At 40.5% G+C, this 17,488-nt stretch overlaps 1 protein-coding gene across 1 annotated transcript in view; it reads right to left on the bottom strand.

Moving 5' to 3' along the window:
- The window catches only part of prkn (parkin RBR E3 ubiquitin protein ligase), a 162,550-nt gene that overhangs the window by 75,392 nt on the left and 69,670 nt on the right, over positions 1-17,488 (bottom strand). The window contains 4 exon segments of the mRNA XM_083540027.1: positions 2,340-2,455; positions 3,118-3,201; positions 8,778-8,896; positions 14,316-14,520. Of these exon segments, the coding sequence (XP_083396153.1) occupies positions 2,340-2,455; positions 3,118-3,201; positions 8,778-8,896; positions 14,316-14,520 (524 nt within the window).

The raw sequence follows: 17,488 nt of genomic DNA, 5'->3' as shown, positions 1-17,488 counted from the left end.
TAGTGGAAGAGGTAGCTTGCATAGCTGGAAAGGCTCCATGTTATTCAATGCTGAAAGGTATATACAGGTTTTAGAGCACTATATGCTTTCATCAGGAAAGGCCTTGCCTATTCAGTGCTAACTGCATACGGCCTCTATTACAGCATGGCTTTAGTAAAAGGGTCTGAGTGCTAAACTGTCCTCCCTGCAGTCTAGACATTTCACCAATTGTAAACATCGCCATGTCCCAACTTTTTTTCAAGACATGTTGCAGCCATCAAATTCAAAATAATTTTCCCCCCTAAAATGGTAAATTTCTTCAATTTAAACTTATAATGAGTTTATGTGATTTGCAAATCATTGTATTCTGTTTTTACTTTATTGGTTTATATTCTAACTGTTATTTGCTCAACAGATTTTGCCTGCCCATACAATTTCTATTTATTTGTAATACATTTATTTATATATTTAACTGCACTGTGTTCATTTGCACAATGCAATTTTTTTTTTAACCTCTACTAGATGCTAAACTGCATTTTAAACATGCGTTGCTGCCTACCTGTACTTTGCAATGACAAATTCTATCTATCTATCTATCTATCTATCTATCTATCTATCTATCTATCTATCTATCTATCTATCTATCTATCTATCTATCTATCTATCTATCTATCTATCTATCTATCTATCTATCTATCTATCTGTCATTTTTTGATTTGTAAAATATGTATAATAATTAATGATGTTAATTAATAAACCATGCTGCATACAATAGTAAAAACCAACATTAAAAACCAACAGCTGAATGCCCTCTGTCTCTGTGACCGCTACAGTATATTATGGTCCATTTTTCTTGGCAAAGCTTTGTCAGTGTGGCTACTACTTTAAAGCCCCTCAAGTGTAGATTCGGCAGTACACTTTGGGTCACTGTTCTATTTAACAGTGAACCTCAGCAGACTCAGCAGACCAGAACAAGTTTTCTTCTAAGATTGCCTGTAGTTTACTTCAACCATCTTGCCCTCAACCCTGACCAGTCCCCCAGTTCCTGCTGATAAAATACATTTCTACACCATGATGCCACCCCAGCTAGGCTTCACTGTGTGGATGGTGTTCTCTGCGTGAAAGGTTGTGAGGGTTATACTTATAAGCAGCTTTACACAGGTATAACAGATCTCGAATACAACAGATCTTGCACGATGTTTAAATAATGGGATATTCTTTTTTTTTTTTACAACCAAAGCCTAAATACAAAACAAAAATACTTTAGCAGGAATTGAGCTATAGGACTCAATTCCTGCAAAAGTCAATTCATTTTCATTTAAAGAGCACTTTTAAAAATAGACATTGTCTCACAGCAGCTTTAAACAGATACAGTGGTTATAAAATAATGTTTTATTGAAGTTTGTTCCTATTGATTCTAAGTTTATCCTAATAGGCGAGCCAGTGGTGACTGTGGCAAGGAAAATCTTCCTGAAAAGGTATGGGGAAGAAACCCTGAGAGAAACCAGACTCAAAAAGGAACCCATCCTCATTCAGGTGGCACCGAATGTCTATTTATTACTGTTCACTGTTCGGGTGTGCATTGATAGTTGATTAAACTCGACCTGAGGTCCTGAGCCATTGTAGTAGACTGTTGATATTGATTACAGTCCAAATCCATCCTTTAAGTTCTTAAGTTGCCCAGAAGCTTAATGGAGCTTTAGGCTGTTGTGAAAAAATAACCCCAGCTGCACAAAGTATCTCCAATTGAATAAAACTCCATCCATTCGTAGTGCGTCGGGATTTACATTTACATTTATGGCATTTGGCAGACGCCCTTATCCAGAGCCCTTATTACAACTGAGCAGGAGGGCCTTGCTCAAGGGGCCAGCAGTGGCAGCTTGGTGGTGGTGGGATTTGAACTTGTAACCTTCCAATCCTAATTCTAATGACTTATCCACTGAGCTACCACCTCCCTAAATAAATATACAGTAATCCCCCACTTTTACCGCAGTTCGGATCTCGCGCCCACGGTTTATTGCGAAATTACCACATAACTAATTAGTTTCACTGATTCTCCCGGTCTCTTGTGGATAGCACAGACCAAAAAACTTATAGGGAATTGGTTTTATGGAGTTTTATGTTGAAATAATGAAATGTATTAAAAAAATATAATTATTAATTATAAAACGTAAAAAAAAGTAAAATGTTAGTACAGTGTACATAAAATAGCATTTTTGGGGTGGTGTCTGTTTATCATGGTTTTTGGTTTAAACGGGGGATTACTGTAAATAGGGATAAATCGGACTGAACCATACCCCGTCCCCCCACAAACGTCTATTGACCTTTTTTTTAACCTATACAAATGATATCACACTCACATGACGTCAGTGCAGGCGATGCAGGGGACGTGGTGCACATTGGTCATGATCAAATCCAGTGCCGCCGATGTGTCGTCATCACAAGTGGGATGAGCCGCACACTTCCAGTAAAACTCCTACACAACAGAACATTTTTCAAATTGTGACTATGAATAGATAAAGTCAAAAAGCGCAAAACTGAGAAAAAGGTTACATGTTTTAAAAAAAAAAAAAATTAAAATGATCCTGTCCTGTCTGCTCATGTGAGCAGACAGGACATTACAACATGTGTGTCATTTCGAAGAAACTGCTCAGCACATCGATGATGCGTTTGTGAGGGCCGTTCGAACACCACTTGGACTTTTATATATTTTTGTAAGTTTGAACCAGCTTCTCTGAAATGTGTAGACAGGACATGAGCATGACGTCCTGTTAATGATGCTGAAATCTCCTTTATGCAGCTTTCACACTATCACCATTCTTATAAAAGGCTTTTACAGCGAACGCATATTGCGGACCACTCCACTGCTCTATTATTACTAATGGCAAGGGGTTCGAAATGAACTCGCACTAGTTCCAAACTATTGCTATTATGCATAGCACTTGGGGTGCTGCCAATACAGTCCTCAAGTAAAGTGACATTTCTGTTGGCACTGATCTCAAAAAAGGCACCACAAATCTTTCAACTAACCAATGGCCAATGGAAAACCCTTTATTTGAATTTGAAATAAAGACCCCACTTGTGACAGTGAGAAGGCAGGTCTATATTCATTGAAGGCAGTCATGGTGCAACTCTTACCGCCACTCGTCCATCGCAGTCTTCTGACTGGCACACACCATGAATCCTATTTGGAAGAAGGACATCATCCCAACATGAGGGTCCCTAAAACAACAATACAAATATTAAAAAGCTAATAAATGAATGGCCACTTCAGAATGGAAAAACTTTGCTATTAACCAATTATTCACTTATCAATTATCAATCAATTTTAAAACTGCAATTATAAAATCGCTACTCATTCTTTCCATTAAACATTCATGCAGAGTGCAGGCTTAAATCTGAGAGTACGGTGACATAAAAAGACCGAAGATAAAAAGCATTATATAGCGGTTAACCCATTTGCTGAAAATTTAAAAAACCCTTTTCAGTCCCTTTCCTTTCCTCAGTGTGTGTATCTGTCCTCCCACTCATACACATCCCTCTAGCAGAGGGATGGCAGATAAAGACACTATTTCAAACCATAATTGTTTTGGGATGAACAAACTGCAGGACCGAGCTAAAGCCTGATTAGCATAAGCATTTAAACATTTCGACAGGAGCCTTAATAAGCTAGAGAGAAAGGTTAAGGAAATCATTACTCCCTCCCTTGCAGCAGACAGGGGGAGTGATAGAGGGCTGGAGTGCAGAAGTGACAGAGGGATGAAGGCAAGGCCTGGGTAAGAATCCAGAGGGCTACGGTGGTGGGGCTTGGAGATTACACGAAGACACCTGCTAAGAGACAGCAAGGAAAGGTCACGCAGACCCCTGGTGCATCAAAACACACACGCACACAAGCATGCGCACACACACACACACACACACACACACACACACCCCTCCATGTGAATGTAATGATTAATGAGAAAAATGTTTATGAATTATTCACCAGCACACCTTCTCCTTTGTCCACACCAGTCTCTCTCTTTCTCTCCTTTCCTCGCTCTTTCTCTCTCTGGACATAGAGAATCAAAACCACATCCCAACAAAGCCTTAATTAGGTAACTGTTGGAAAAACAGCACTCTGTCCCTGAGCCAGCTGGGAGAATCCAGCAGCCTGATTTGAAAAGAGGTTGCGTTTGAGCGTGCCGTGCATTTCCTGCTCGGTTGAGGGACGCTACAATTATAGAGTCCTGAATTATACAGAGTCACACAGAGACATACAGTGCACTCGGAAAGTATTCAGACACCCTTCACTTTTTTCATTGTTGTTATGTTACTGATACCACAATCGTTGAAATTATTTTTTTCTCATTATTCTACACTCAGTACCCCATAACGCCTTTTTTTTCATTTTAAAAAGCAAAATATCACATGTACATACAGTACGTATTCAGACACTTTGTAACTACATTTGAAAATGAGTTCAGATGCCCCCTAATTCTCTTGAATGTTGTTGAGATGTTACTACTCCTTGATTAGAGTCCACATGCGGTAAATTAAATTTATTGGATATGATTTGGAAAGGAACACACCTCTCTTTTGAAGGCCCCACAGCTGACAATGCATATAAGAGCAAAAACCAAGTGATGAGGTCAAAGGAACTGCCTGCAGAGCTCAGAGACAGGATATCTATAAAGCACAAATCTGGAGAAGGGTATAAAAATATTTCTGCTGCACTTAAGATTCAAACGGGCACAGTGGCCTCCATAATTCTGAAATGGAAGAAGTGTGGCAGAACAAGGACTCTTCCAAGAGCTGGTTACCCAGCCAAACTGAACAATCAGGGAAGAAGTGTGGTGGGGGTAGCATCATGTTGTGGGGGTGTATTTCAGCAGCAGGGACCGAGTAACCGAGCAGGGTTAAGGGGAAAACTGAATAGAGCAATGTGCAGAGATAACCTTAATAAAAACCTGCTCCACAGGGATCAGGACCTCAGTCTGGATCGAAGGTTCAGCTTCCTACATGACAACAACCCTAAGCACACAGTCAAGACATCACAGGAGTGGCTTAGGGACGACTCTGTAAATGCACTAGAGTGGCCCAACCAGAACCCTGACTTCAACCCTACAGAACATCTATGGAGAGACCTAAAAAAAATGCTCCACCGACACTCCCCATCCAACCCGACCCAGCTTGAGAGTATTTACCATGAAGAGTATCAGAAATCCCCCAGTCCAGGTGTGTAAAGCTGGTTGTGTCATACCTAAAAATACTGAAGGATGTAATAGCTGCTAGAGGGGCTTTAATTAAGAATTGATTAATGAGCCTAAATACTTATGGATGTAATATTTCACATTTGTTTATTTAAAAAAATTTACAGACATTTCCAGAATTTGAACATAGTCATAATGAGTGTAACTAGGTACTGAGTGTAGATTAATGAGAAAAATATTTTCCGAATGCACAGTACAGAATATAGTCTATTCTATAGTCTCCTTCAAACTAAACTTTCTTTTCGGCTTCTCCCGTTAGGGGGCGCCACAGCGGATCCTCCGCACGTTTGATTTGGCACATGTTTTACGCTGGATGCCCTTCCTAAAGCAACCCTCCCCAATTTATCCGGGCTTGGGACCGGCACTAAGAGTGGCTGGGGATGGTTCCTTGACCGGGAATCGAACCCGGGTCGCAGCGGTGGGAGCGCTGCATCTTAACCACTAGACCACCAGGGGACCTATAGTCTCCTTCAAACTAACCGAGACAAACTCTAAAACTGCTATACATAAAATGTATTCAAAACTAAACACATTTATTAAACTATCTATAATCATTTGCAAAAAAACTACATTGTCTATTAAATGGCTTCAAAGTTTATTTATTAAAATAAAAGTCTCAACAATTTTAGCAAGCTAGCTGAAAGGAGCATTCTACAGGCATCTATTCTTCTACATCTGCCTCTATCAAACCATCTACCTGCATGTCTTCCCTCACCACATCCATAAACCTCCTCTTTGGCCTTTTTCTCCTCTTTTCCTCCTCACCTTGTCTCTAAAACGTCCTACATGCGCTGTCCCTCTAATAAACTCATTTCTAATCCTGACCATCCTCGTCACTCCCAACAAAAACCTCAACATCTTCAGCTCTGCTACCTCCAGCTCCCCCTCCTGTCTTAAACTCAATGCCATTGTCTCTAAACCATACAACATCCCAAGTCTCACTGCAGTCCTATAAACTTTCCCTTTCATTCTTGCAGATACTCTTCTATCACAAATCACTCCTGCCACTCTTCTCCACCCACTCCACCCTGCCTGCACTCTTTTCTTTACTTCTCTAACACACTCTCCATTACTTTGCACTGTTGACCCCAGGTATCTGAACTCCTCCACCTCTTCTCCCTGCAACCACACCACTCCACTGCCTTCCCTCTCAATATTATCCGCAAACATTAGAGTGCACGAAGACTCCTGTCTGTCCTCGTCTGTCAACCTGTCCATTACCACTGCAAAGGAAAGGGGTCAAAGCCGATCCTTAATGCAGTCCAACCTCCACCATGAACCAGTGTGTCGTTCCTACTGCACACTTCACTGCTGTCAAACTGTCCTCATACATGTCCTGCACCACCCTCACATACTTCTCTGACACACCAGACTTCCTCATACAATACCACAACTCCTCTCTCAGCACACTGTCGTACGCTTTCTCTAAATCCACAACCACACAATTCAACTCCTTCTGTCCTTCTCTATACTTCTCCATAAACATTCTCAAAGCAAATAATGCATCTGTGGTGCTCTTCCTCGTCATGAAACCATACTGTTGCTCACAGATGGTCACCTCTTCTCTCAGCCTGGCTTCCACTACTCTTTCCCATAACTTCATGGTGTGACTGATCAACTTTATTCCCCATTCATTTTGCTTATTCATCAGCTGCTCAAATTACTCTCTCCATCTTCTCAACACACTCTCCTCACTAGTCAACACATTTCCATCTCCATCCTTTATTGCTCTAACTTGCAGCACATCCTTCCCAGCTCGGTCTCTCTGCCTGGGCAAACGTTTACACTGTTCAAATGTCTACATACTACTGGGTGCAGTACCGCCACGTGAGCATCCATTTTTATACCTGTAACATTAAAAGTCCCGGTTTTAATTGAATGCCCCTCAAAGTACACAGCAGGGCTTGGATCCAGAAGTAGCATGACATCACTGTTCAGCATCTTTACCCACATGTGTGCAGATTTGGCATGTGTGGCTTGTGCAGAAGCATTCTGGTTGCCAGGAATCCAACCAATGTGTTGAGGGTTTGAATTAAAGGCATCAAAGCAGCAGTGTTAAACAAAGAGCTTTTCATTCAGAGGTAGAACTTAGTACATTAAAAGACACACACAAAGTACAGCCAACAGTCACAAACTGAGACAACAATCTGACCCATATTCATGTCCATTTAAATATATGAAATGAAAAACTTGTGAGATGTGGAGTTTAAGACATTTGCCTTGGCCCCTGTTTTTGCTGCATATCAGGAAAATTTTCTAAGGACACAATCTGGCAGGCAGTGCCATAGGATCCTCAGAGCCAGCTTCAGCATGAGATTGGCACAGGAAGCACACTACGCTGGCACACAGGCAGCGAACAAGGCAGTGTCCCGATGTGCCAAGGACCACTGTGAGCAGGAAGAAAAGGCAGGTGGAGCTTAGCGGCTTGTCATTCAGCCTTTGCGGAGAGCGTGCAGAGACTTTGCGGATATAGTGTGGTGGGACAGATGCCCATATGCTGGAGCAACAAATAACACCAGCCCCGGGCTGCACGCGCACACACACACACACACACACACACACACACACACACACACACACACACACACACACACACACACACACACACACACCTGGTGCAGAAAATGAGTCATGCATTTTTGATTTAGTTGAGTTATATCATTGTTTGTTATTAATTGCGAAGTTTAGTTGCCTTAGGGCTACTAAAACTTTTTGGTCAGAATGGTCTCAAAGTCAGTTGTACTGGTTTTGCAGTAAGAAAATGTTTAGCTGCCAGGAATACATTATATTATTATATTATATTGCTGAAGGGAAAATAGCAGTAGCTTCATTATAATTACTACGTCACACAATACATTTCAAGCATTCGCCAAGGTTTTTCAAATTTGAACCTTCAACTATATAAAATGTATTGTTAATTAAAATAAGAAACAACAACAGCAACAACCAGTGAATGGTGCATTAACAATTACATCAGTGTAAGTACATCAGGCAATCTAAAGTGGATCCATGGACATACTACATTACAAGATGCAGTGCAGTCTTGGTGTGGAGCTCTTCCAATTGCTTTACTATATTTGTTAGTTTGTAGTAATCTTCATTTCTTTTTCTTTATAAACATGAGCAATAACACTTTTATATTCTTTTTTATTTTATTGTTTATTTTATTTATACTTTATGTAATCTTAAAATGTGCAACTGGAAGCTTCTGTCACCAAAACAAAGCTCTTGGGACACCTGACTTTTCTATTCATACGCGAGTCTTCGTCAAACCACAAAGATGGAGACACACAATTGTATAGAATATCTTTGGATGTGGTAGCATGACATTTTCTTTCCGAACCTGTTCCAAAAGGACAATGCCCAAAAATAACTAAGCCAGCTCTATGAAGATATGGTTTACATGGTTTTCAGTCATTTCTGTCGTTCTGTAGTAGTCCGCTGGAAAATTGTCATTTTGTGAAATCATTGCCAAAATGTGAAAAAAGTTTAAATAATTATTTCCTGATTCGTTGCTGTTGCAGCAGCAGATTCACAGACACTCACCCGGCTCAGTGTAAAAGTTCCTTGCTTGCAGTTTTGGCAGCGTACACGCAGTTTCCCTGGCTGAACAGACTTGCATGCCGTTTTACAGAAGACATAGAAAGTGCTGTGTGGTTTGGGCTCTGTTGACACAACCATATACATGAGAATTAGCACAGATCATGTGTGAGCGTTCATGAGTTATCCAAGACACGTTTAACACCAATGGACTTATCCTGAAATATAGAAAAAAAAAAGGAGTGAGAAAGAAAAAGAGAGAAAACACAAGTAAAACTGCATTTTAGACATGGCTGAATTTCGGTGAACATGTTTCCGTTGACGAGAAATATTTAGAGAACGCTTTTGCTGCTCCGCTTGCGCCGGCGGCAGCCATTGTGTGGTTTAGAGAGAGGAGCGGAAGATTGCAAGTGAGGGATCAGACAAGGACAAGGTGCATAAGGAAGTGTACAGACAGACACACACAACGAGGACAAAGGAGCCGCAAATCCAATTAGCCGGGAGAAACGCCAACTAGAAATCTTTATGGTAAATGAAATGGAGAACGCGTCCTGTCTGGCTGCCCCACCCTTGTCTAATTCACGGACACACAAGAACAAACGCGCGCACTCACACACACACACACACGCACACACACCTGGCCACAGTGTTCTCATTAGAGTTAAAAGCATGGGCCTGAGAAGAAGGATGTGGTACCTTGACACGATTCTCAATAAATCCAGTGGAGTGGGGTTTTATAAAGCATGGCCTGTCTAATTTATGACATTGTTGTGAGAGCGCTCCATTATGCTAATGCTTTTAACGCGAGGGGGCAGAGGACGGTTAGATAAAGATGCACATGGGATTGGGTGGAGAAAGCGAGAGGGTTGGGGAGCCACCCGAGAAAGCGGAAGGACGAACATAGGACAGCTTTTAAAAAGCGCCCGTCAACGTGGAGCGTGACGATGGCTGCATCATAAAAATACCCGCCGAAATGGACAAGGACGAACCTGGAAGAGAGCAGGATAGGACACTGTGTTACAATAAACTCAGAAAATGTCTGTACCAAGGAAGTAAAAAAAAGACGTTTTTCCCAATAGAAGTGGTGTTAGCTACTGATGATAACTCACACAGTGAGAGAGAATTTACAGTCTCACAATAGCACCATGGTACAAAATATAATTCGCGGTTCGGAACTCGTGGCTCTGAAAATTCGCAGGTTCTAATTTGGAACTTAACTAACAGCAAGTTGCGGCTTATCTTAAAATTTTTTTTAATTGTTTAAGTCTTTATAGACCTTTGCAACACGCTGCATTTGTGTTTTAAATGTCAATAAGGACTCTCATTCGCTCTGCATTTATTTGAATAATGTACCGTAATTTCCGGACTATTAAGCGCACCCATATATAAGCCACACCCACAAAAATTTGACAAAGATTTTTATTTTGAACATAAATAAGCCGCACCTGTCTATTAGCCGTGTCTACATTGAAACTAATAAACTTTACACAGGCTTTAACGAAGGACAGTGTCTGTTACACGGTGTAACGGGTGAAATATGTTGTGGCTCCTTTAAGAGCAGAGCGGCATTTTGGGAATAGCCTGTCGCCGCATTTTTCCGCTATTACTGCATGTGTGCAAGACCGAGGAATATGTCCTTATTATTTTCTGATGCTGATTTCTAAGTTTCTTTGACTAACCCGTAACGCTGTTGCCAAGAAAAATAAAAAAGCACGAGTTTTGGAAACCTGTCTGTGCTTATATGATTTCTGTTGCACCTGGAGTTAGTGAGCTCTCCCTTCACCCAGACTCAACGCGTTACAACGGCTTGTATCTAAACAGTAGCCTACCAAGAAAGTCATTGTTCACTGTCTTCCTCCTTCCTTTCACAACAATTTCTCTCCTCGTTTTCTTTTGGCATCGTCATGAGTTTAAAAATCACCACCGGTGGAAGTTTTTTTCTCCCGATGCCGTGCAGCTCAGAACACAGGTGAGGTGCGTTTTTTCGTTTCCGTTCAGAAATTTCATTGGTGTAATGTTATGTGGTTCAGTTTTTTGGCTTTAAGTTTGTGAAACCGGGAAAAACCCAGAAAAAATCCATAAATTCAAATCAAATCAAATCAAATCAAATTTTATTCATCACATACACATACATACAGGGTACGACATGTAGTGAAATGTTTTTATACGATGGTCCGGCATGAGGGAATAAGATGGGGGAAAAGAAAAGGAGGCAGATAAATAAGTATAAGGTATAAGAAAAACTATATAAAATAAAATATAAATAAATAAATAAATAAAATAAAAGAATATAAGGTATAAAGATATATAAAGAGATAATGTATGAAACAAATATACATATAAACAGTAAACAATGTGTAGTAAAAAATTTAAACAATAGGCAATTTGTGGTGGGTTGTCCATAAAGTGTCCGTGTGCGGTATGGTGTGGTGTAAGGGTCCGTAAAGTGTCCATGTGCAATATGGTGTGGTATGAATAAAATAAAAAGCGCACTGTGCTGTGCAAGTCCGGAGTTTAAAGTGTCGTGGTGCGAACGGTGAGATATGTTTAAAGTGACGTGGTGCGAAGGTGAATATATGTACAGAGAAGTGTGATGATGATGGAGAGAGTGGGCCAGTTCTAGATCCTGGGTGTTTCCTGGTTTAAACACCGGATGGCCTGCGGGAAGAAGCTCCTCCTCATTCGCTCTGTGTTCGCTTTCAGGGAGCGGAAGCGTTTTCCTGAACGCAACAGAGAAAAGAGTCTATTGTTGGGATGGCTGAGGTCCTTTATAATCTTCCTAGCACTTGTCCAGCACCGTGTGCTATAGATGTCCTGCAGGTTAGGGAGCTCAGTGTGGATGGTACGTTCAACCAGGAAGTGATGCTACCCGTCAGGACGCTGTCAATGGTGCAAGTGTAGAAGGTCTTAAGCACCTGAGAGGGTAGTTTAAAGTCCCTTAAGCGTCTCAGATGGTACAGAAGCTGCCGGGCCTTCTTCACCAGGGTGTTGGTGTGACAGGACCAAGACAGATCCTGTGTGATGTTAACACCAAGGTACCGGAAACTGTCCACTCTCTCCACTGGGGTCCCGCTGATGTTTATAGGTTGGTATGACCGCTCCCGCTTTGTGCTGAAGTCCACGATCAACTCCTTAGTCTTGCTGACGTTCAGGAGAAGGTTGTTCTCCTGGCACCATCTCTCCAGGTTTTTAACCTCCTGTAGGTAGGCCGTCTCGTCATTGTTGGAGATCAGACCCACCACAACAGTGTCGTCAGCAAACTTGATGATGGTGGTGGAGTTGGATGTGGCCACACAGTCATGTGTGTACATTGAGTAAAGCAGGGGGCTCAGAACACAACCCTGGGGGGCGCCAGTGCTGAGGGTGATGGTGGATGAGGTGTGTTTTCCTACCCGTACGGCAGGAAATTAGCCGCTTCGTTGTTTAAGCCAGACACATTAGCCGCTTCATTGTTTAAGCCAGACACTGTCTTTCGTTTTTTCGTTTCCGTTCGGAAATTTCATTGGTGTAATGTTATGTCGCTCAGTTTATTGGCTTGAAGTTTGTGAAACCGGGAAAAACCCAGGAAAAATCCATAAATTAGCCGCTTCGTTGTTTAAGCCGCAGGGTTCAAAACGTGGGAAAAAAGTAGCAGCTTATAATCCGAAAAATACGGTAATTTTTAAATGTTATTTAACACCTCAAAATGTATGACATGCAAACTCAAGGAAAAAAAAAACCTGGACGCCGCCATGAAGGCATGTCTTTGCTGTGTCAGAGCACAAAAAGCCGATGAACAGCTACTTCAACTACGGTTTTAATAGTTGTGCTGTACTGTAGGAAAACTCAAACATTTAAGCAACATTCTAAAGCATAGCATAGAACAGCAACAACAGTGACAAATATTAAGTACAGTGCTATGAGAAAGTATTTTTTCAAGTATTTGTCACACTTAAATGTTTCAGATCAAATAAATTTTAATACTGCACAAAGATAACCCGGGTAAATAAAAAATAAAAAATTATGAATTCATTTATTAAAGAAAAAAAACCTGCCTTTGGACAGCTGTGTGTTTGTGTAATAATTATAATTTGCTGAGTATGACAAATATGCAAAAAATTAATTAATGAATACATAAAAAAAAAATCAAAAAGGGGCAACAGTTTCACAGCACTGCAGCTTAGCATCTAGTTGTACCAAGTGTAATCAGGTAAAGTAGAACAACCTTCTCAGTGGGATTAGTATGGTCAGTGTAATAGATTTAACCAGATACTCTATCTATACTAACTGATCTAAAGCCAATGATTTAAAATTAGCAGGGTTTCCTCTATAGTGGTCACAGTTTGTGTGAATAGTATAAATGAAATACTGTATATATTTTAGCTAGCTTGCAGCTAAACTACTTGCTATTGGCCACTGCTGCAATATCATTCCAAAATTATTCAAAATGTTTCAAAGTTCACTCGAGTAGAACAGTACCAAAAGGTCATTCTGACTATTTGTGGTTATAATGGGGGTTATATGCTCGGACAGAGCACAAAAGACACACTTTCATATAGGTGTCCATGCTCTTTCCCCTACTATGGACGTACAAAACACAAAAGTGTGAACTGACTTGATTAAAACGTGCAAATTACCACTTCCAAGGCATCATGAGCACAGCAATTAAATTCATCAGAGGAAGCCTTGTCAATTCTTTCCATTTTTTCTTGTCAATTCAAAAAGTTGACAAGACTCGAGAGTAGAGGTGTCCATCCTTCTGTAAGCCACGGACCAAATCTTCGTGAATCTGATGTTGGGATGTGTGTTAGGGCGTGTTGGGGGATTGTTGGGGAAGAAATTTTTGAAGGAAGCAGACTTAAAAGGGAAACCATCATCATTTGGATGACACCAAGAGTGTGATTATAAATCATTAAAACATTATAAAAATGATGTATGATTATGAGTAATGTCCATTCTATGGTCTACTACAGTCAGTTGGCGTTGTGGAACCAGGAGCTCTAGTGCAACTCTTAAATTAGCTCAAAATCTGAAATCATTATAGATTCATCACCAACTCCTCCATGCCAAAGCCTTTTAATGTACAATGATGGACAAGCAGCATATTGAATGTTATTTTGAGGCTTGATTAAGAGGTCATTTATCGTTTAGGTCCAATGTCCAACATCTTCATAAAGTGGGATCCAACTGGAACTTGTACCTCTCTAGATGGCTTGGGATCCTAGTGTGGTCAGCATCTTCTTAGTAAAAGACTAAAATCTTTACGAGATGTGATACAGCAATCAGCAGCAGAAACCGTGTTACTTATATTGTCAGATTACACAATGTTAACCATTATGAAATGTACAATCATTTAAAAAATAGGTTCCTGAGAAGGTGGAAGCTGACCCCTTGAGAAAGGCTCTTAAACCTAAGTTAATCCTAACCCTTAAGTCACTATGGATAACGGCATCTGCCAAATGCCCTAAAAATAAATGGTCTGGGGGGAAAAAGGATAAGAATAAGAAATAAATTCCAGCACCACTGTCAAGCTTCTACCACACACACACACCAATGTGTCTGTACCTGTTTGCGTGTCCGAGTCTTCATTCTTCAGGATGACAGCGAGGCCAGTGGAGGTGGCAGGCAGTCTTGAGGCGCTGAGGTCCAGTCTGGTCAGACTGTCTATTCCTCTGCTCAGTCTGCGCTGCAGCACCAGCTCGGAGCGACGTATGGAACCAGCTGGAGGTAACACCACATGTACTGTGCTCTGCTCTGGCAGATCATAAGCCTAACACACCAAGCGAGAAAAAAAAAATCCCATCAATACTCCCAATAAATCCCTCAGTCTGGCTTATTAAATTCATGTGCAATGTCATCTATAAATATTACCATTTTAATAAAAAAAAAGGAAATTTTTTTTTAAAATACATGTTTTTAATACTTTCCTCTATTAGGACAATGTCCTAAAAATAATAGAAACCTTATATATTACACTCATGAGAACATTTTAAAACAATATTACAATATTTAACCTCTAAGGAAAGTCCATTATTATTATCTTTTTTAATTATTTTCATTTTATGGTAAACTGCACTGTTTATGAAGATCCATTTTTATTCATTTCAAGAGAGACACCACTACACCCCCCCAGTACCAAAAAATGTCTCAAAACCTCACTTTAAAGGCCTGAAGACTTTTTCTGATTGAATACAAGATATTTCTGACAAGATGAAGCTATGGTTTGGCATCACTGTGAGCTCCAGGGAAATAAAAATCCATCATCCGAGTGGTATATGAGACAGTCTATAAAGAAATAAGGTGTTTGTAATACAGAAGAAAGTGCATAGCCAAGGTACTCTCGTAATGTGTGCTGTCTTAAGTTTCTGCCATATGCCTAGTGACAGGAAACTTTAAGCATTTCGGTCTCAATTAAAAAAAAAAAAAAAAAAAAAAAAAAAAAAAAAAAAAAGAAAGAACATTCGCAGGCGTAAAGCTAATCCAGCTGGATGAGTGCACTTCAGACCGCTGGGATTACAACAGGGAGATATAAACATGCCAGTCAAGCAAAGCAGTGGCACAAAGCTACTAGCAAACAGAAGGAAGGACAAAACGTACAACAGAGGGGGGTGGAATTATACTGCCTCCCTAGGCTGTGGAAAAAAATAACACAATTTGTGACTGTATACAAAGCTGTACAAACATTATCAAATATTGTTTTAGTTAAAAAAAAATAAATAAATAAACCGTTATTACAGTACCTTCCCCCTTCAATCTCTATACTGTAAAGCTGGGGCCCATGCCATGTAAATGCGTGACTATTCCACGACAGCTTACAATCACTCAGCTTGCACACATACAAAGTATCACTACATGCCTCTTATTATCCAGGCCATTTATTTTGTGTGCAATGTGATATGCTGCGATTTGACTTCTATTCCATTCTTTCTTTTGTTTTTTTTTCCTTGCTTTCGTTTTCAAACATTTGCAATGCAGATGGGCTCACAGGTGACAAACACGGCTTCGTTGAAAGTGAGAGGCTTATTAGAGCACCCACACACACGCACAAACACACAGATAGGTGAAAAGGTCCTTGTTTGTGCAACAGGCTATACACAGGAGACCATTTCTCAATAGAGAAAACATGGCTTGAAATGGTGGTTTGGGGGGTTGAGTGGTCAGGGTGATTGGGGGGTGGTTGAGTAAGAGGTCGCATTAAATTAATTTGATTTCCCAAAGAGGTTCTTAATGAAAAACTTAGACCGAAGACCCTCTGAGTTGGTGTAAACAAGCAAAGCAGATAAGCAGAAATAGGCAGTTCTTACGTGTGTAAAAAAATAAATTAAAAGGAAAATATTCAGTTTTTAATGCTTTTAACAAATAATGGGTCAGAAAATGTGCAAGAATGAAATAAATACACGCTGTTGAAAAACACAGAAATTTAATTATATTATAATTACTGAAGTAATGAAGAAAAAGCCGCCTCTATTTCTTCATCTGCCGGATGATGCTGAGGATGTTTTGAGACTGCTGTGGCCAGTGCTCTACTGTATGCTGTGGCATGCTGGGGAAGCAGGTTGAGAGAGTGGCAGACGCAAACATTCTACAGACTGATCCGCAAGGAAAGCAATGTTGTTGAGGAGGAGCTAAACTCTTTGAAGATAGTGTATGAGAAAAGGATGCTGTTCAAAGTACATTCAATCTTGGACAACTGCTCCCTCCCACTACATAAAACAGTGGTACACTGGTTAGTCTGAGAAGTTATATTATCATGTATCAAGCAAAGAAAACATCCAAGGAGATTGCTAAAACTACTAAAATTGGGTTATGAACTGTCCAACGCATTATTAAAAAGTGGAAGGATAGTGGACAAGCATCATCTTCAAGGAAGAAATGTGGTCGGAAAAACATGTTGAATGATCGTGATCGTTCCATTAAACGTTTGGTGAAATCAAATCTTAAATAAACAATAATAGAACTTACAGATATACAGATATGTATATTAGTGAAAGAAAAGAACATTTCCACATGCAAGGGATTGGGACTAAACATTTGTGTAGCCTTAAGAAAACCACTTATTAGTGATGCAAATCAGGAAAAAAAAAGGCTGTAATTTGCTAGGGAGCATAAAGATTGGACTCTTGAGCATACTGACTTTGTTTCCTGAGTGATGGGCGCATCAGGGTATGAAGAGAGACGGAGGAACTGTTGCATACATCATGCCTATTGCCTACTGTACATGATTGTGGGGGCAGTGCTATGATCTGGGGTTGCTGCAGTTAGACACCTCTAAGTTCAGCAACGTTATGTGCCCAAAGAATGAGGTCAGCTGACTACCTGAATATAATGAATAACCAGGTTATTCCATCAATGGATTTTTTCTTCCCTGATGGCACAGGAATATTCCAAGATGACAATGACAGGATTCATCAGGCTTAGATTGTGAAAGAGTGGTAAAGAGAGCAAGAAACATAATTTTCACACATGGATTGGCCACCACAGATCTTAGACCTTAACCCCATTGAGAATTTTTGGGATGTGCTGGTGGAGACTTTCCGACTCTCCCATCCTCAATACGAGATCTTTGTGAAAAATTACTGCAACTCTGGACAGGATCATCCGTCTCCATACCCGCCTTGTCCTCTACATTTGCCTCTTTAAACCAAACTACCTGCATGTCTTCCCTCACCACATCCACAACCGCCTTCTTGGCCTTCCTCTTTTCCTCCTTCCTGGTCGCTCCCTCCTCAGCATTCTCC

This window comes from Silurus aristotelis (genome assembly GCF_946808225.1).
Source record: "Silurus aristotelis genome assembly, chromosome: 4".
Lineage (NCBI taxonomy): Eukaryota > Metazoa > Chordata > Actinopteri > Siluriformes > Siluridae > Silurus > Silurus aristotelis.
This window is presented reverse-complemented; position numbering and strand designations above follow the sequence as displayed.